This window comes from Telopea speciosissima, chromosome 5, assembly GCF_018873765.1.
Source record: "Telopea speciosissima isolate NSW1024214 ecotype Mountain lineage chromosome 5, Tspe_v1, whole genome shotgun sequence".
Classification (NCBI taxonomy): Eukaryota; Viridiplantae; Streptophyta; class Magnoliopsida; order Proteales; family Proteaceae; genus Telopea; species Telopea speciosissima.
This window is the reverse complement of record NC_057920.1, coordinates 52,161,363-52,182,089: the sequence shown is the minus strand read 5'-3', so window position 1 is coordinate 52,182,089 and position 20,727 is coordinate 52,161,363. Positions and strand designations below refer to the sequence as shown.

At 37.8% G+C, this 20,727-nt stretch overlaps 1 protein-coding gene across 2 annotated transcripts in view; it reads right to left on the bottom strand.

Moving 5' to 3' along the window:
- Positions 1 to 20,727, bottom strand: part of LOC122661928 (26S proteasome non-ATPase regulatory subunit 4 homolog) — a 51,794-nt gene that overhangs the window by 17,301 nt on the left and 13,766 nt on the right. For both annotated transcript variants that reach the window (XM_043857446.1, XM_043857445.1), the window contains exons 5-10: positions 11,217 to 11,331; positions 10,923 to 11,132; positions 10,498 to 10,810; positions 7,231 to 7,351; positions 3,330 to 3,433; positions 3,158 to 3,226 (exon numbers count right to left, since the gene is read on the bottom strand). In XM_043857446.1, the coding sequence (XP_043713381.1) occupies positions 3,158 to 3,226; positions 3,330 to 3,433; positions 7,231 to 7,351; positions 10,498 to 10,810; positions 10,923 to 11,132; positions 11,217 to 11,331 (932 nt within the window). The remainder of the gene's footprint in view (positions 1 to 3,157; positions 3,227 to 3,329; positions 3,434 to 7,230; positions 7,352 to 10,497; positions 10,811 to 10,922; positions 11,133 to 11,216; positions 11,332 to 20,727) is intronic.

The window sequence follows — 20,727 nt, the reverse complement described above, 5'->3', positions numbered from 1 at the left end:
GTTGGATGTAAATGGGTCTTTATGGTCAAACAGAAGGTCAGCGGATCGTTATAAGGCACGACTGGTTGCAAATGGGTTTACTCAAACTTATGGAGTTGACTATCAGGGACCTTCGCACCAGTGGTGAAACTCAACACTGTAAGGGTATTATTGTCTTGTGTTGCAAATCTTGGGTGGGATCTTCAGCAGTTGGATGTAAAGAATGCCTTCCTCCATGGGGAGCTTGAGGAAGAGGTATATATGGATGTTCCCCCAGGCTTCTCTGATGACAGGACCAGGGGCAAGGTCTGTAAATTGAAGCATGCTCTTTATGGTTTGAAGTAGTCACCTAGAGCCTGGTTTGGCAGGTTTCACAAGGCTATGATTTCAGCAGGATATAAGCAAAGCAATGCTGATCAAACTTTGTTCATCAGACAAGTTGGTGACAAAGTAACTATTCTCATAGTCTATGTAGATGATATTATGGTCACTGGTAATGATGGTGATGCTATCAAGAAATTGAAGCACTTCCTTGGCCGTGAGTTTGAAGTAAGGGATCTGAGGACTCTAAAATATTTTCTAGGGATAGAAGTTGCTCGATCTTCAAAGGGCATCTTTCTTTCTCAAAGAAAATATATCCTAGATCTGTTGTCTGAGACTGGGTTGTTAGGTTGTCATCCTTCAGATACTCCTATGGAAGCTTCTACAAGACTCAAAGAGAAGAGGGTGAACCTGTTGACAAAAACCGTTATCAGCGATTAGTGGGCAAACTAATCTCTCTCTCACACACGACCTGACATAGCCATTGCTGTAAGTTTGATGAGCCAGTTTATGCATGATCCTTATTCCTCTCACATGGAGGCAGTCCTTCGTATTTGGCGATATTTGAAGTCTGCTCTAGGAAAAGGAATCCTTCTCTCTCCCAATGGTCATCTGAAGGTTGAAGCTTATACTGAGGCCGATTGGGCTGGCTCTACTGACAGAAAATCAATTTCTAGTTATCGTTCCTTTATGGGTGGAAACCTTGTCATGAGGCATAGCAAGAAGCAGAATGTTGTGGCAAGGTCCAGTGCTGAAGTAGAGTTTCTTGCAATGGCACAAGGAATCCGTGAACTTTTGTGGCTTAGAGGATTGTTGCAAGATATTGGTGTTGTTGTCCATCTTCCCATGATGCTTTATTATGATAATAAAGGCATAAAGCAGCCATTAGCATTGTTCATAACCCTGTCCAGCATGAATGTACTAAGCATGTTGAGGTTGACCAACATTTCATCAAGGAGAAGCTCGAAGCCAGACTCATCTACGTTCCCTTTGTGAAGTCTGCTGATCAGTTAGCCGATGTGTTCACCAAGGGGCTAAGTGGCAAAGTGTTTCTTCCTATCTTAGTCAAGTTGGGCATGCACGACATATATGCTCCAACTTGAGGGGGAGTGTTGGATTGTATGGTCCAGAATACCGTGGGGGGTATTCTGAACTTTTTACTGTTTTATTTCATGTACAGCCATGTCTTCTATGATAGGGACAATTCTGTCCATGTAATTTTCATTCCTTATTATAAATATATGGCTTGGGGTCTACCTTAGACCATTCAAGCATTCAGCTCTAATTTTATTCCTGTTAAAAAAATATTCATTTGTTTTGATGTCCAAAAAAATATTTTCATTCAGAGTGATTTTGACAGCATTCGCTCACACTAAATTAAGTTTGACCGGTACATAACTTCTTCAATATAAATCAGATTTAAGAAATCTTGGACTTGTTGGAAAGCTTTCAAAACAAAACTTAAAAGTTTAAGATTTATGGAATTTTAAGCAATCTTGGGACTGAATACATTAACATATCACATTTTATGCAACATTTGTTTATAGATTGATGTATTGTACACTTTAACATTTTAATTCTTATTTACGTTGTTTTACATTAATTGAATGTTTTGATTGCTTTCTATTACTAAATTAGGTGTAGAGTACGGTATTTTAGTACGTCGTCGCCTACCAACCTATGGTCCGAACTGAAACTCATATTTGGATTTTGTTTTTGCAAAATCTGATAATGTCATTGTGTTTAAATGGCCTAAAATAGGTCGAATACCAAGTTTCAGACCCAAACTACGCCTAAAACCCACCATTGAGGCTTCGAGTAGAAAAAAAAAATGCACCAACTCAGCAAGATCTCGACTCGACTCGGTTTTTCCAAGGGTCGAGTTGGCACCGAGTTCCGAGTTTTAGTACCTTGGATTAAGAAACAAATCCTGGTTGGCAACCAAGGATTCCACACCAGCTTATAGAGCAATGGACTTCCTTTGATGCAGCATCCTGAAAAAGGATGTTACTAAAAACTGCCCATTTCTCCCTCTCCCCTCCTCCAAATCCTAACATCCTCTCTCTCCATCAGATTGCCACTCTCTAATACCCTCAGAAGATCCATCACTCTCTCCACCTCCAATCATTGAGATTCCTCCTAAAATTGGGAGACCAAACTCTTTGGCCTTCCACCCATTTCATATACTACTCTTCTACCCATGCATGCCTAATTCCATGCAATAACATAGAGCTCCAGAAGCAACTCCGTCAAAGGCCCCTTCCATGCAATAACATAGAGCTCCAGAAGCAACTCCGTCAAAGGCCCCTCCAGCACCAGTGATTAATCCAGAATCAGCCTTTCCCCATCCTCCATCCCCCACCCAATAATAAACCCCTTCTAAATTTCTGCAAGATCTTCCAAATCCCCCTCCAAACCCAACTCCATGGGTTGTCCTCACCTCCTTAATTTTTCGCCCTCCCCCCTCTTCTTCAATGAGCATACTTAGCCCGTCTACTTTTCCCACTTCACATCATGTAATCAATCTCAGGACTATCTCAGATAATGACATAGTAATTAAAAGATGAAAAGCTCAACTGGATGTCTGGAACAAACCAAAATCCAGGGTGTAGAGAAGCTTCAATTCAATATTTAAAAGCATAATAACTACAAGCATAAATTATTCTCAACCATGGGTGACTGTTTATAGAAAACAAATACTCATAGATACCAGCATCACAAACAGCTATTTAATTTTAAAAAAAAAAACAAGATAAAACGATCCAAATCAAAGATCACATGAGCAAGTTCCCAAATAAATGAATAATGTGTAACCAACATTATTCGATTAACCTATTGCTGAGGTCAAAGAACTCACCTCAGACTGGCCCTGCAGTGATGCGAGCAAATCTTTCACGGATGGGTCATTTGGATCAACTCCTGGAAGCTGGGATTGAGAAGAAAAAAAAATGCACCATAAAATGAGCAGCTAAGCTAATACTGATCAGTTTTGGAGATGTTAATTATGAGTGATGTGTATATATAGTTACCGAAGCAAGTATAGATGACACAAAAGACTGGTCGCCCAACGCCTTGGTCATCTCTGTCTGAGTTGCTGAATCATTCACATTATCTTGCACAGACATTTGAAGGGCTTCATACAGCAGAAAAAGGGTAAGGGATCAACAAACAAAGGATCTATAATAAATAAGTCAGGTCACGTAGGACCAACAATGCTTATTGCTTAGCATTCAACTGTGCAAGCTGGTATTGATACCAACCGGTCAACGTGATTCAAGCATCATCACAATCACAAACAGATTGTCTGTGATCTACATAAGTCCCAACTGACTCCCAAATGGGAATTTTGTGTTCTGTTTTTGAGTTAATTAAAATCATTAGTTCTTTATTTTATCAGTTTTATTTGATCTGTAAGGCCTAGAATTGACTTAGAAGTGAGTGACTGAAATTTTTAGGAATGTCAATTAGTAGATATTTCCTGCATGAAAATATTAGGTTAAATAGATTGGACACTTCCTGTTAAGTCAGTTTTAGTTTTGGTGTCCACAAAAGTATCTTGCCAAACCCATGCCTTTGTTAGGTCTTTTTAAGGGAATTCCACCACTGTCCTTCTGCTGGTAACAAGCCAAGGTAGAAGTAGGGGTTGGTGCTTAGTGCAAAACCATAATCATAAAAGCTCATAGCCATACCTTCTAGCATTAAGAGGCAGCGGGCTAAAACAAATATGACTTCAAATAGGCTTGAATGACAAACAGGAAAGGTTCAAAAATTCAAGAAGGTGATTCACTTTTGCACCCAAAAGTAATATTTCAATAAAATGTACAGAATTGGATCCGAATGTGGTAAAAGGCATTGATAAGAGTGTAATTATCAAATTTTGCATTACAACTTCAGAGAATGCTTATTTAAGTATAAATACACATCTAGGAATGATGTGGCTTTATGGTTTCAAAACTAAGTAGAGTCTATCATGTATGTTTTCACTGTTTTTACCAATATAAGCTGTTCTACAAAAATACAAGGGAAGTATCTATTTAGAAGTTAGAACCCAAGAGGCCAAGATAGACGATTACAACGTAATCGCCTATTTTAGGTTCTATTGCTGATCAGTTTTAGCAAATAATTTTTGTATTGATTGTTTAGTGTTTACCATAATATTAATAAATAATTACTAAATTCAACAAAAAATAACAAATAAATAATTTCACATAAAGATCCAAGTGACTGAAATCAACATTTAAATCATCTTAATGCTGTTAACAATTTAACTATATGAGATCTATTCCCCCTGCCCCCCCGAAAAAAAAAATTATAATCATATGAGCGCAACCAACAAGGTCCTCAGCTTACTTATGGGAGTTTCTCCCTAAATATCCACTCTTTCAAGATTCCAAATACATGCAAAAACTCCAATTTCCTGTGCAATACATGTGATTATCATGTTTATGCATTGTTGTTGAAATCACACAGATTGTGAAAGAAAATGGTGAATTATCCATTATAGAATTAGCTCTTACAGACTTCACATGACAAAAACAGAAACAAAAAAAGAAAAACAAACCCAAACCTCCCCAAATTACATTCAACCGCTCTTCTGATGGTCTAGGAGATTAGAATGAGGTGAGACATATTTCTACCAGATTTCTTTAAGAGAGAGTGAGAGTCATGATGGTTTAGGAAATTAGAATGAGGTGAGAGACATATTTCTACCAGATTTCTTTGAGAGAGAGAGAGAGATCGAGGCTTCTCAGCAAGTCAGCAGGTTTCGACACTCTCGACAAAATGAGTCAAAATGCATTGAAAAGTGGTATTTTACATCCATGATTATATCACTTCAGTGATATTTCAAAATTGCACACTTCATTTTGGTCAGCTTTCCCAAAATATTGTATTTAGTTTAGTTGCACCATAGTTCTCATTTTGAGCCCTGCAAAAATGAAAACTTTGGCACATTTAGGTTGAAATTTCAAACAATGGAAACAGGGTTGTAGTAAACACATTTACTTCAGAAAAGGACAAGGCTTACCTGGGCAGGTTGAGTTTGGCATTTTATGATTTAGCAATCTAGTAGTTTGGTCATAGATGGTTCCTCTTGTTTTAACTCTTGCAGAAAATATGTTTAGTCATGGGTTTGAACTTCTATATGCATAACCGAGCCACACTTTTTATGCCTTGACAGACTAGAGTTTGATCTCTATGCCCTAAACCTTTTCCCAAGGCCTATTCCTTAAAATTCAAACCTAGATAGGCTTTCCTACATCATAAAGCTACGACTTGTTATCGTCTATCCTCAGCGATTTTAGAAACTTCTAATAACAGTTCTTATGACACTACCCTCAGAATTGTATTTTCTGATCATCCATCATTCCAGCAGTTTTTCTCACCCAGATCAATAAAATTCCGACTTATCAGAAAAGATAATAAAATAATTTCAATTCAAACTAAGTTTCCCAATTAAGGCATATAACAGGGTTCCTAATAGAATCTTTATGGGACTGGGACATAATGACAGCTGGAAAAGGTAATGTAGGAGTCAGTTCAACTGAGAACCAACCTTACAGTAGGATCAAAGTACAGTTGTGCAGGAAATTAAATCAGTGATCGAAGCAGCAATTCAGCAGCACCTTCTCACCATTCGGTCAAAATTACACCCTCAAATGGTTCTGGATTGCAGCAGATCTCAGTCACGAAAGTGGTTGGAAAAAAAAAATAGAAGATATAGATGGATAAATAGGATTGAGCATCTTACTCTCTCCCTTGGGTCTCCAACCCACAGCCTCTCACCGTTACTACATCTCACAGCTCTCTCTGTTTTTCTAAACTCAAATTGTTGGGCTAGGTTACCCTTTTCCCTTTATTTATAATAGAAATATGGATTACAAAATAGAAATTGTTTGCTACCAAGTAGCTTACAACCAAAATAGAAACTTCCTATAAAATCTAGCCGCCATACATCAAAATAAAAACTTTTATCTTAGAAAAGAAAACAAAAATAGTAACAACTGAAATTAGAAGCTACCTTTTTTTTTAATATATTATTCGGGAGTGGGAAGGGGGGAAGGTAACAGCCAAAATTAGAAGCTACCTAAGATTCTATTGCAATGAAATAAAATATACTTTCTAAAACTGAAAATAGAAACTAAACTATGGCAGCATTAGGATAGAATGTTTCTCCACTTGATGGGCCCACAAGATTTTCTAAAAAGGAATAGGCATATTGTTATCACCTGGGGATTAAACGTTACTATTTTACGACCCCACTCCCCCCCCCCCCCTCCTCTGTATATTCTCCCTCCCCCCCTCTTTTCCCCTGCCCCTCTCGGGCTTTAGTACTACATTTTTTATTCACCAAAAAAAAAAGATCTTCTAAAAAAGCAACCCCACACAAGGCAAGTAATACTGCTGGACAACTGCTGCTGTCTCATTTTTTTTCATGTTTTGGGACACAAGATATAACTGTCTCAATTGTTTTAGACAAAATTAGGATTTGCATCATTTAGTCATAGTTGACAACATTAAATGATGGATGTTACTATGATTAACAAGGGGCGAGAGAGAGAGAGAGAGACTGTAACCACATAGAAGAACAGAAGCACATGTAAGAGCAGAAAGTAAGTACGCAGGGAGTTGTTCAACCAAAACTGTTTCATGGATGACATTCCATTATGGTGTGGGTGTGAGTTCAATTTAGATGCAGAGTGTATTTCAGAGAGCTTTGTGTTTTTAAGTGGTTATATCACTACACTGGCTTACTACTTTTTACTTTTATCTCACTTCGGCTAATAAAATTAAGAAAAACGCAACAGGGCCAAACATACAGCAAATAATGGCCTAGATCCCCAATCATGATAAAATGAAACCCTTCAGCAGAAATTACTATCCTGAAATTTGTGATGAATTGAAAATGCTCAACAGAATATGTGAACCCACCAAAAGCCAAATCTTGATCCTCTGCAGTTGCCTCGGACATATCTGCATCTGCAGGGTGACCAGACCTAGGATCATCCATGGACATTGCAAGAGCCTGCTCTAATAATGCAGTCTCATCATCCTGTCACCAGTAAAAGAGCAGCCTAAGAAGCCATCTGAAGGAAGGGTACAGTAAAACACCATGGAGTCATGGACAATCATAGAAGTTCAAGACTGCATTTAATAACAAGCACGAGACACAAGAAGAATTACTACAGTTCTCACAAGATTTTGATAAATCTTGCCCCAACAGTTGCACCTTTTACACAGGATCTTGCAACAATAAAATCAGGATCTAGCAAAATTACAAACAGCAAATGTAGCAGCAGCACCCAAAGACCAAATCATAGAATACCAAAGATAGGGATCATGTTCTAAACGAATTAGCTAGAAATTGTTCTTCCATGACTACACAGATATGTCATAAGACTTGTGTTAGGTTTAGAAACAAAACAGTATGCATTGCCTTAATGACAATCATTCTTCGGACTGCTGACTAATTGTTTATGCTAATCAAATTGAAAGAATAAAGGGTGCATCTTGTTGTCACCAAAATGGTGAAGTGAGAGGTTGAAACATTCTTTTGATTGCCCCTTAACCTTATTTCACAAATTATTTAATGTAGGGTAAAAAAGGGTTTTCAAAAGAATTTGAAAGTGACAATGTAATTATTAAAAGCTGCACATTTTTTGAGTAGGCATGTAAAATGACAGGATTTACCCTCATTGGAGAAAAAAAAAGGTGTGTTATACTAAAAGGGCAAAAAAGTAACTTTAGGACCTTTTAGTCATCAACCTTTGTTACAACAAGATTTTCCCAACAATAAAGATCTCCTGCTGATGCAGATTCAAGGTTCAAACAAAAGTATATCAGTATATGCGAAATGGAAAACTCAGTCCAAGAACCAGATCTGAAGTCCCATCCGTTCAGCACCTTTTGGAGCAGTTTTGGTCTTAAACTGAACCAATGGTTCAGTTGTTGGTCCAGGTTTATTAGTCTATTCATGGGGGCCTATTTCCAGTTGTACTCTTTTATTTTTAGTGTTTCTAGAAGGCCTGACAGGTGTCATTAATTCCAGTCTCCCTTTTAGTTACTATTTCTCTAGTAGTTTCTAGTTGTAAAATCTAGAGTATTTTAGTTTCTATTTTAAAGACTTGCTTGAGTTGTAAGAAACTCCTCCATGCATGGGAGGTTCTCTTTACGTTATTTCCTTAAGTTATAAATAAGAAAATGGGGTAGACTTCACCCCCACGATTTTGAGCAATTACCTAGCCTTGTGCAACCATAGCCTGTGAGATGCAGCTTAGAACCTACTACGGCAAGCAGTAGTTGACTAGTTGTCCTGATGGGATTCCAGGACTGGAGTTTGGTGAGATTCCGTGCTCCACAGTATGGGTGAGAAGCCTGAACATATCTTTCTTTTCTCCTTCCTTCTTCAACTGTTGTTGGACAGTTATCTACTCTCAGCCTCACTGTGGTGTTCTATCACTAGTTCTACCTATTGAATCATAAGATTGTTTGCCATTAATCCATTGGTTTCCTTTCGATGCTGCTGATTTCCAGTGTAGTTTCCGTTGTCAGTCCTTTGATTTAGGTCTGATCTTTGTTCCTGATTACACATGGAGCTCGAGGTCCACCTCAGTTATCAGTTCCTGTTTCTTAAGGTTCTGGAATTAAACCATTTTTCAGTAACTGCTGAAATTCCTCATCTGTTGCAAGTACCTCTATTTACTATTTTCAGATCCGCCTTGTTACTAATTCCATCCTTAGTTCTGTAGGTTACTAAATCTAAGTTGTACTTGCTGGAACTTTCTATTTTGGCAGTACTTAATGTTTCATTTCTTAATTGTTATATACTGAAATTACTAAATCTGAATTCCCTATTTTAGCAACTTATTATTTTAGTAACCTTCTAAATTCTCCAGATCTGACCTTTGAATTGCCACCTAATTTTGCTGAAACACTTATCCATCTCCGAGACAACTTGATCAGACTTTGGACCACATCTGAAATTCCTTGACCAGGTTACTAAAATTCTCTTATTTGAGTTAAACTTGACCTGTGGTCTAGATCATGTGTTGGTTTCTAATCCCTAGCCCTTGGGTTATTAGCTAGCTACCAAATTGGTATCAGATCTATGGCTGAACCTAGCTCAAGAGAACCCGACTCTATTAACTTCCAACAATCACACAATCAAATCACATAGAAGTTCCGGCAGTTGTCAGATCATTTGACTCTTATGGAACAAAGGTTTAAGTCACCTCAATCACCTACTTCTGAAAATTCTGAGCATCCTAAACCTAACGAAGGATTACTAGTCCACTCTACCACCAATAAGGCAATACCATGAGATTCATGGATGGAGGTCCACAGAAGGTTCCCAAACACCCCCCCACCTTACCTTTGAGGACTTCATGAGAGCATATCCTGACGACAAAATTGGTGCATCTAATAGCTAGTCACCACCTGCTCTCTCATATGATAGCCGAAATTAAGTATACTCAACTCAGCCTTTTCCCAACTATGGGATCAGCCACATGAATCCTGTGTCGCCATTCAATCCTGGCCTACCCTTGATCTTTTACCCCCTCTAATGTGCAAACTGTTATTCCTGGGACGTGCATTCAATGGCCCTTGTACATGCCTAACCACCTCCAATGACAACCCGTTCAACTTGCCATCTATCAGGACCAGTCCAAAATCACCTCTAACGTGTTCATTTCTTTTTTATCCCCTGTGGTTTTTCCACTCATCCACCTCAACATCTTTGTCAACACTTATTTCACTCACCCACTTTAATTCTATAAGCAACCATTTCAACCACCCTGCTTTAATTCTATGAGCAACATCTTCCCCAATCTCTCCTCCTTTATCTACAACGGAACCTAAATAACAAAAACTCAATTTAAGGTATGCCCCCGAAAACCACACCATTTTCTCCTATTTTTACTATGGTAATTACTACGTTCCAATCATTCAAATCTATGTGAAATTCATATTAAGTTCCCACAAATCTTGGAAAACTTAAATAAATAGAAAATACTAGATGCTGGACTTATCTTAGATTAAACAAAATCAAAAGGTAAACTATAACAAAACTCTAGTCATAGACCGCCTCAACAGATAAACCAAAGGACTCTTGACAACCAAAACAACACTAGTCCATTGCAGTCAAGTCAACCATAAAGAAGACAGTAATTGTAAAAAAAATAATGCAATATGACTAACCATTAGATCATTTCTTTTGCTTTCTGCTTCAGGAGCCATAATGGTACCACGGTCAGTCATAGCTGTATCCTGTGAATTTGATGGCTGTTCTCCTTTTTCTTGTCTTGTAGCTTCCTCTGCTGCCCTCTTTGCAGCAGCTTCTTGCCTTGCCCTCTCCTCTTCCATTGAAACCCTTAGGGCAAGAGCTAATTCAGGATCCAAGTTGGGATCCACACCAAAGTCAAATCCAGACACACCACCTGCTGCAGCTGCTGCTGCTGCAGCGGCTGCAAAACCACTTCCTCCTTCCCCATCTCCAGTAAATATAGGTGTGCTGCGATCCACCCCCAATAAAAAGAGGGAACTCCATCATTTGAAATGTGCATGGAATGACCTAAATAACAAAAATATCAAAAAAAAAAAACTGAGAAATTATCGCCACTCACCTTATAAGCACATCAGAAAGAGCATTGGGACCGGGAGGAACATGAACAATGTGGCTGCTATCATTGTTATTTACAGCAGAAAGGAGAGCTTCGAGCTTCTCTGGCTTCCCATCATCTTCTTCACCAAAATCAACAATATCAAGAGACACGCTATTCTTTTTTAATTTCCTTCCTATTGCTTCCAATAATTTCTTGTCATGTTTGACTGGACTGCAAGCATTGACAGATGACAACAAATTAATAATCTAACTGGTGATGAATGCACAAAACATATTGAGGGACAAAAACATCCACCTTCCAGCAAAAACAATAATTCTTTGTTGCTGCTTTTTGTTTTGGCGATGCTTAAGAGCCAGCTGAGCTACCTGGATCCCAGCAGCCAAGTTCATCTCACCTCCTATTTCTAAGCCTACACATAGAAATAAACATACCATTAGTAGCAAGTAATATAGTCAACATGTAAGAGATAGCACCTCACCTTTCGAACCATGGTTCGTAATATCAACTGAAATGTCAAAATTTCGGGAAAATATTTCGGTTTCTATGGGCCTCAAAATGAAACGGCATGTGATATACAAAGAATACAATATTTTGTTGAAATCAACGAAACGAAATGATTGAAATGTCAAATTTTTTGTCAGAATAATCAAATTGTCACATTATTTCATATAAAATACCAAATTTCGAATAGAAATAATTTGAAATTGGAGAAATGAATAGAAATTTGGAAATTGTGTCAAAACTGCTAGAATGCTTTAAATTTCTTCAAAAACTCTTACAAATCATTGAAGATTCAAACCTCTCCAAACTCATCTCAGCTCCCAAAACAATATTGCCAAGAAATATTTAGGTAGAAACTATAAGAAAGAGACTGATGCAGTTAAGATTGTCCAATTGGGTCAATCAGACCTCAAAAACCTTTATTCTGGCCCATGGTTGGATTCTATGAATCTTGAACTTCTTATTTTTTGGATTTATTGATGTAATAGGCCTAATTTATACGCCGATAAAATGGGGATAATGTTAGTACACGGGATTTGTAGTTAAATTGAGTGTTTGAGTTAGATTAGGATACTTAATAGCTAGATAGAATTCTGTTTTGAGTTTATTTACTTTATTGAATGTACTAGAGTGATTAGGAGACATTTATGAGTCAAAATAGGAATTTTAAAAGGTCTATATATATATAATAAATCCCCCATCAATTAGAGATGACTCGTGTAAAGAATATGAGTTTTTTCTACGAGTTTTGGTGTTGTTGAGTAGTGCTTACGGGATTGGTATCCCAAACCTGATTTCTTCTGTTCTCTTTGCTCTTCTTCCTCCCAAGAAGATCGATCTCATCTCTTCACTCCCCTTCCATCAATCTGATTTCTTCCCTTAGCAATGCAGTTGCTTCCTTTATCGCAGATTTGATTATTGGGCCCGCTTGCATCTGAGATCCTTAATCTGGATTTTCAGATTGCATCAGAGATATCTCTCTAAATCTTTCCAGCTTGGTTCAACTTTTATGCTAGATTATATAAGAGAACTAGTACAGGATGCTATGCTAGAAACTAGCAACCTAGAGTCCGACGCCAAACTACCACTTTTCATTTTTTTTTCAATATATTATTATATTAATTCAAACATGTAATCACACTTAAATAGGCACACCCTGAAGTATCAAGGAAAAATCAAAATGGCCACTACTCTCTTTCAGATGAAATTGACCAAATTTCTGTGCCATTTCGACCATTTCTAATGTAGCTCTAGATAGGAGAAAAATCCCACTAGAGGCCAAGCAATAGGATCTAAAAAAAGGTTGCTGGTTTGATTGGGCAGAATTAGGGTTTTTAGATTAAATTCTAGGGTTAGGTATGGGCGAATGGGGTAATGTATATCTGATTTTAATAGGCAGGCTTAAGGGAAGCTATTAAAACAGATTTTAACAAGTTTTGAAACAAAATTCAATTTCCAGAATTTTTAGGGTTAGGATTTGTGTTTTAGGGTTTAGAATCTAGGCTGAAAACTAGGGTTTGGACTGATCAGAATGGACTGCAGGTCTGGTCGAGTGGAGGGATTGGTATGGGGAGGCTGTGATCTGATTTTGGTGAAAAACAGATGTAGGATGAAGGCTGGACAGGTTCTAGGGTTTCACAGAGACAATGTCAGAATAGGGTTTTTGGGGAAAATCAAATAAAAATAAAGGGGGATCGATTGGGGGAAGGAAAAGGAATGAAAACAGAATTTAAAAATTCAAACTTACAGCAGGAATCCACCGGCAGAAGCTTGAACAAAGAAGGATGGAACCACCTTCAGTGAGAGATCCTCCCAGCCGTCACGGCGTAAGGAGTCAACCGGAGTCCACCGATCCCTTTCCACCTTGAGATACACACTCACAAGGAGCAACAGCAGCAACAAAGGCAGCAAGCATAAAGCTCAGTTTTTATTAATCAAAATTCGTATTCAATGCTAGCCTCCTTTACAAACTTATATAGAAGACTCAAAAATAGACTTAGACACTAAAAAGGAAAGGCCTAACCCTATCCCTAACCTCTTAGGTAACTTAAACTGACTAGGAAACTAGAATACTAAAGGAAATAGACTCAAAACATGGCTGGCCTTGCAAAGTCCTAATCCAGCCCAACTTACATCACATGACCACTAAACCAAGTCACATGATCACTTAAATTGAACCAATTGGATGAAACCAATTTGAACCGGTTCAATTAAAAAACATAAAAATAAACTAAGTATTGAGCAAATCCCGTAGGAAACCTATATAACCCTAGTTTAGGCTCATTAAAGTGGCCTATTACATAGAAAACCCTTGGGATCAAAGGTCCAACATATATATATCCCAACCCTAGACTTATTCCTAATAAAAGAAGCCCAGTTTGGTGATAATTCTGCATCAATTTCCCTAACAATTTCAGTTTTGACCATGGTCAAAATGGACACCAAAATTGAAATTTAGAACTATGCCTTTCATTTATTGTGCCATATAGGACTACATGAAGTTATTATTTTGCATTTTTTTTTTTAGAAAGGGTTATCTTAATAGAGCAAAGATTATTTCATTAAATGGCATGGAATTTCATCTTGGTACAAGGGGTCTTGTGGAAGTTCCCTCAAGAAATTCATTCAAGGTATCAGCAAAGAAAGAAAGAATGGGAGGGTGTTTCAGGACAAAGCTCACAGGCATGGTTTAAAGTATCCTTCCGTATCCGCTGAGACTAAGAGATACGTATCTTATTTTTAAGGTACCGATAGGATACCTAAAAAAATTGGTATTAGTACGTGTAAGAAACTGCATCTTTTATGTATAATCAAAAGTGTATCTTGCATCTCTCTGATATGATACCTAAAAAAATTGGTATTAGTACGTGTAAGAAACTGTATCTTTTATGTATAATCAAAAGTGTATCTAGCATCTCTCCGATATGATACAATACGATACGATACAATATGATACTATACGATACGATACGTCTCCTAAAACCACCCTTCCGATACAATATCCGATACCGATACTTTAAACCTTGCTCACAGGTGCTTAGGACCTATTCAGGCATTGGAACTTAGAGGTTTTAATATGTTCATTTGGGTAGATTTAGTGAACACACGAATACTCCAGTGAAATAGCATGTCTCCCACAGTTTTGATTCAGTAGCAGACTTGCAGGCCTAGAAGAGAGTCGTTGATTTTGAAGAAGTGGGCCAGAGTGGATTTCAGGAAAAAAAAAAAAAAAAGAGGGGGGAGGAGAGATTTCAGACTGGTTGTGGGGTAGTCTATGGCTGCTGGAAACATAAGTAAAATATAAAGTAGAAGGAAGAAAAAGAGAGATAAGTAAATGCATTGAGCCGGAAGGAAATCATATCTATGAATCCACAGACAGACACACCAATAGAAAGAGAAAATCACTTCTTGCCTCCAAAGTGTTGAAGGTGAATACATATTACATAGATGGGTGATGGTCGTCAACCTCAAGCCCCTAATAAATTCTAAACATTCAAAAAAAATAAAAAATACTGAAAAACCCAGGTACACGGGCACTATCTATACATCATATATAATTACAAACTGACATTGCAACTCAAACTAACTTTGAATTCTAGTGTCTCCTAGACTATAAAAATTAATTTAAAAGCTGCTATAAAAGAATATAGATCTAATCACATCAGACTGCTGCAACAAATTGCAACTCCAACCCCAATGGGTGCCTTCTGTGATCACCACAGGCAATAAAAAACCTCACCAACAATTTGTCAGGAGCATATAAATTCAATTAAAAATTCCACACAATCTTCTATAATGGAAATATTCAGTAGGACTGGGAAACAATATATGAGCCAAAATAAGGATCAGAAATTCTGGCTATTTGGTTTCAGAGACTGAATCCTAAAGGCCTAAATACCAGCCATTAATTTTCAGAGACTGATACCCAAAGGCCTAACTCTATGGCGAGAGGAAAACACCGTGAAGCATGTCAATAAGGGACCTATCTCCATATCTCAATCACTATCAAATGCTCATGACACCCTAGTTTCCAATTCAGACCCAAAATAACAGTAAAGACTCATTGACTGGTTTGCCTTTGAGGGAAGAGACATTGTACAAACAACGATAACTAGAGGTAACAAAGCTATCACCCTACTAATTCTTACTACAATCTCACTCTGTAGGCCTTACATGCGTCATACTAATGCATAATTAGAACAGATGGTGAAGAACATAGGTGGAGGCAATCAAACTGTGCAGATAATGGGCCATTAAGGTCGAAAGGCTAACACAATATTCCAAGACATTGACTAGGGAAAAAACAGCACTAACTCAATAAAGGAACTTCAACCCTTTCTTAGAGAGTGGTCCAGACGTATGATGCCGGGTGATCTCAAAAAGTTTACATGGAGAAAGTAATAGGCTCAATTACACTTTTACAAACACAACCCTTTAAGTTTCCACCCAAACAGATAAATTTACATTGATTAAACCTAGCCCAACTAGAACTGGTAACCGAGATATCAGTTTCATAAAACCAGTTTCAGTACATGATTCACTATTAATCAACAAAATCAACAAAAAAAGAACACCAAGCATGAGATTCAGAAAGATTAATAGGGCTTCAATTTTCTAATGTCTCACAACCACAGAACTCCAGCTACAGTTTCAGAGGCTATATAGCCAGACTCAAAAACATGCATTGGACGTCCTATTTAGCATCTTGATGAATCTCTTTTGTCAAACAACAAATAAAAAATGAGGCCATTTTCACAGTGGTTAGAACTTAGAAGCCTTCAGAATCAATTTCAGAAAGACTGAAAGTGAATTATGGTAATTTGAAGACTCAAGTTTGCTGATGCCAAAACTGGTCTGCAAGAAGAATAACAGCAATAAAAAAGGCTCAACTGTACGGCACCCAACAGGTAAACTCGGGACAAATCCTAGTGCATCCATGATGCCGTAGATTGGAGAAACCAACCTGATTTGGAGGGGCTCATGGGCAAAAGAGGCTTTAATAATCCTAAAAAAGTTGTGGGCTGCATCATATAGTATTTGACTGAGTTGTTTACCTGTTTCAATTGTAATGGGCCCAGATGTGGGGTCCATAGGAAGAACATAAAATTTAGATTAGTTACTTAAGTTACAATAGTATGTATGTACTTCGAATTTATTTACTAGTCCAATCCTAGGTTTCAAATCATGGCTTTCCTTTATTTTTTTATTTAGCAGGTCTTCCCCATTTTTTCAACCATTGGATCTAAATACCTGTGGATTCGTACTTTGAGCGCTAAATGGAGGAAAAATGAGTGGCAGAAAGACTGCAAGTCTCACAATCTCGGATTGAATAAATAAAAAACAAAGGTCCATCCACAACAACAAAAACATTACTATAGGTGTAACAATGATCAATCTGGGATCTAAAGAATCCAATCGATGCAGCAGCTATCATACCACAGACTTTTCAGGGTGCAGAAGGATTTGTTGTAAGAATGCCGCACACAGAGATGACTTGCCAAGTCATGCTAGAACCAGCCAGAACTTTTAATTAAATCATTGACTCTGAAACCGGATGATCCAACAAAACACTATTTTCAACCCAAATATACCTGTCTTGTCCGAAAATCACAAATTTATTACCATACCAAGTGCAGCAACAAACCACATAACCATATCCCACTACTTAAAAAACAGAATCCATTGTCTCAGTTGATTCCACATACATGTGTCCTAGAATATAAAACCTCTTTCCATCCAAGGTTTTAGGTCTCAGCTTTGCCCCTGGTTTCGCCAGGCCACGAAACCGACTTCTGGCGAGATCTCAGCGAGTTGGTGTATTTTTTCCTGTCTTGACTCAATGGTGAGTTTCGGTGGCCATATGGCCAAGACAGGTCCTGAAACTTGACACCCACCCTATTCTAGACCTTCTAAACACAATGGAAACATTAGTTTTTACAAATGCAAACCCAAAATGGTACTTTGACTTCGGACCCTAGGTTGGTAGTCTACGACATAGGTGAGCTCTACCCTAGGGCTATTCCACACAATATTTAGAACACACATAATTAAAGTAGAGGTGTAAAACAACTTAATTAAGCACTAGGAAATAAAAAAATCAAACCATAAACCATTTCCACGCATTAGGCATTATATTCATAATCATACATGGTGATGGTTTGACGGTTTGTTAATAATTGTTAGAAACTTGGAAAGGAACATACATAGATTATACAATGTTGAAACTTGATGTTCTTGAGAAGCAATGCAGTTCCCTCTCTTGATTTTGAAGCTTCAATCTTGACTCTCCAAGCTTCAATCTTCAGTTGATGTGAGATTTGCCAAAAAAAAAGCACCAAAACCCTCACTTGGAGATGTTTTTCCTTCGCAGCATAGCGAGAGAGGGGAGATTTCAAGTTGAGGTCGAAATCTCGCCGAGACAATGCCATTTTATAAAATCAAATCGAACCTAGATCGAGATATAACCTGAGATCTCGACCAAGATATTGCACAAATCCTGTATCCCCCACCATCTCGTCTAGAGACTTCACAAAACCAAAATTTTTACGAGATCTCACCGAGATCTTGTACTATGTTCCCATCAACCAAGCCATTCAAAATAGGAATTAAATTTAATTTCAAAGTCAAACAGGCCAAAACCAAGATTGACACTATTCTTGACCGACTAAAGAATAGCAATAAAAATTTGCACTTCACCTCAATAACTGGGACAACCTGCTTTATATAGGAGTATTTACACAAAATAGGTTTAAGAAAACCCTAATTAAGCTGCTAAAGATCATCTTCTCACAAGAGCAGTTCACTATGGGAAAGAAGAAAGTAATAACCAAAATATGTTCACAGGAAACACATTACCAAAATAGGTGTCCCAAATTATTAATGAAATAAGCTGACCGTACTGACACTCTGACAGTAACAATCAATACTACGATCGTTACATCTGTGATACTAAATATAGTTGGAAAAATCACATTAGTAGTTGCATCGAAAATTATCTTCGTTCTGAAATCAGTATTAATAGTTATAGCTCAATTTCAAGTGGCAGCAACAATTACAGTGACAGTTACATTTATGGTTATACTTGTACTGAAAGTGGGAGTTATACTATAAGAGCAAGAACTAGCACGAATGGCAGTGATTTCAATATAAATATAAAAGAAAGATTGATGATCTCAATATAAAACAAAATGATAAATGGTCTTCTGCAACTAGAAACTCAATTCTCACCTTAAACGATATCAGGGTATGGAGAAACTTGCCATCTCTTTCTAACCTGACCCAATTAGCTTACGGTTTTAGGATGACATAAATACTTAAAACCCTATTGAAATCAACATACAGCTCTTCAAAATAATCTCCCAAGAAAAAAGGAAAAACTGTACAGTAGAAGCTCATGTTTGCCCAAATTTTTCTTGGGAGGACTCTCTCTCTCTCCCTCTGATGGGATTTCCTTGAAGATTTCTCAACTGGGTTTTTAAGGTGGGATTTCCCAATGGAATTCTCAACTGGCTGCCTTGAGGAGGAGTAGGCAAAGGAAATGTTGCAGCTTGATGAAAATCATCACAAGCTCATGTTGAATTGAAGTAGGATTTCAGAAATCAATGAGAAAAATAACTGAAAACTGAATCTGATTTTAATACTTGATCAAGCAAATCAATGGCAAACTTTAGCATTGTTATCTTGGACCAACTCAATAACCAGAAATAGAAATTGTTATTAATATATGAAGAGAGAAGAGGAAAAAAAAAAAAAGAAATTAGAAGAGAGGGTGGGCCTTGGTGCAACAGTAAGGTTGGTCCATTGTTGGTCACTGGTTCGAGTCTGGAAACAGCCTCTCTGCGAAAGCAGAGGTAAGGCAGCATACATTATGACCCTCCTCAGACCCCGCAGTGGTGGGAGCCTCGTGCACTGGGTACGCCCTTCTTTTTATCACAAGCTCATGCAGCAAGAGACAGTGAAAGATGGGGCTGAGGGAAGTTAAACAGAAAGAGAGAAAAAAAAAAACACAAAACAAGAAACATGCAGGGAGAGAATGAGATTGCAGCATTTCCAACATGGAGATACTTGGTCATAGTTGGACGAGAAGGAGATTGTGGCGATACTGATTTGTTGCAGGTGTGAGAGAAAATAGGTAGAGACACATAGTAAGGACTTGACTCCAGCAGTCAGTGTTAGAAGATTCAAGCTATCACCATTGTGCTGGTAGGCATGGCGGAGGCACTTTTAACAAGCCAAAACCCCTAGGTCAAATTATGTGAAATTGTGAAATTAGGGTTAGGGTTTGATGGACTGAGGGTTAGATGTTAGGGTTACGTCAGGAGAGTGTGGATTATATGGGAGAGAAGAGAGGCTGAAAGGTATAGTTAAATCAGATGACTAAATCTGAAGTTATTGAGGAATCCTACTACAAATAGGATTGAGGGGTAAAAGGATAATTTCAGACAATCGGCTGGGTGGATGGTTATGAAACTTGAATCAAGTCTCTCTTAGGGTTTGAGGAAGATTCGATCAAAATTTCAGCAGGTTCTAATGGTTAGATTTGGCTGGGCAGAATTCTCACGAAAATCACCTTGCATGTGACCTTCTAGAAGAGAAGAAAAAATAATTGCAGAATTTCAATTTCATACTTACTTGTAGTTTGAAAATATCTTGAACCTTGCATAGAATTTCCAGCAACTGAATATGTTTCTTCAAGAGATCGGCTATGGCAGAATTGAAACTTGAATGGAGCTTGATTGGAGATCAATGGAAAGGGTTGGGGAAGGGATGGCTATCTCAGCTCACTCTGGGCATCTCACCCAATCTATCTCAGGATTTTTAACAACGGCTAAAGCCAATATTTTATTAATCAAATTCATGTACCATGCTGGCCTCCCTTAGAAAACTCAAAAATAGACTTGGACACTAAAAAGGAAAGGCCTAACCCTATCCTTGACTTTTACCCCAAAAAAAAACCCTATCCTTGACTAATAAGGTAACTAAATTGACTAAAAAAGTGAAATAATAAAGAAAACAAACTCAAAATAAGACTCTAACTAAACTAAGGAAGTAAATCCCGTTTTCCTATTTTCTACCCATATTTTAGGCCCATTAAATTGGCCAGTTACAATAAACCCATGGGATCAAAAGCCCAACACATATATAACCCAACCCAAAGCTTATTTCCACTAAAACAAGCCCCAAGTGACTTATTTACATCACCAAGCAAACCCAACATTCAGTCAGCATTTTAAATCCACTATCCACCCCCTTGATTTCTTGGTTGCAGAGAAACAATGAGGGGGATTACCAGTTAACCTTCGTT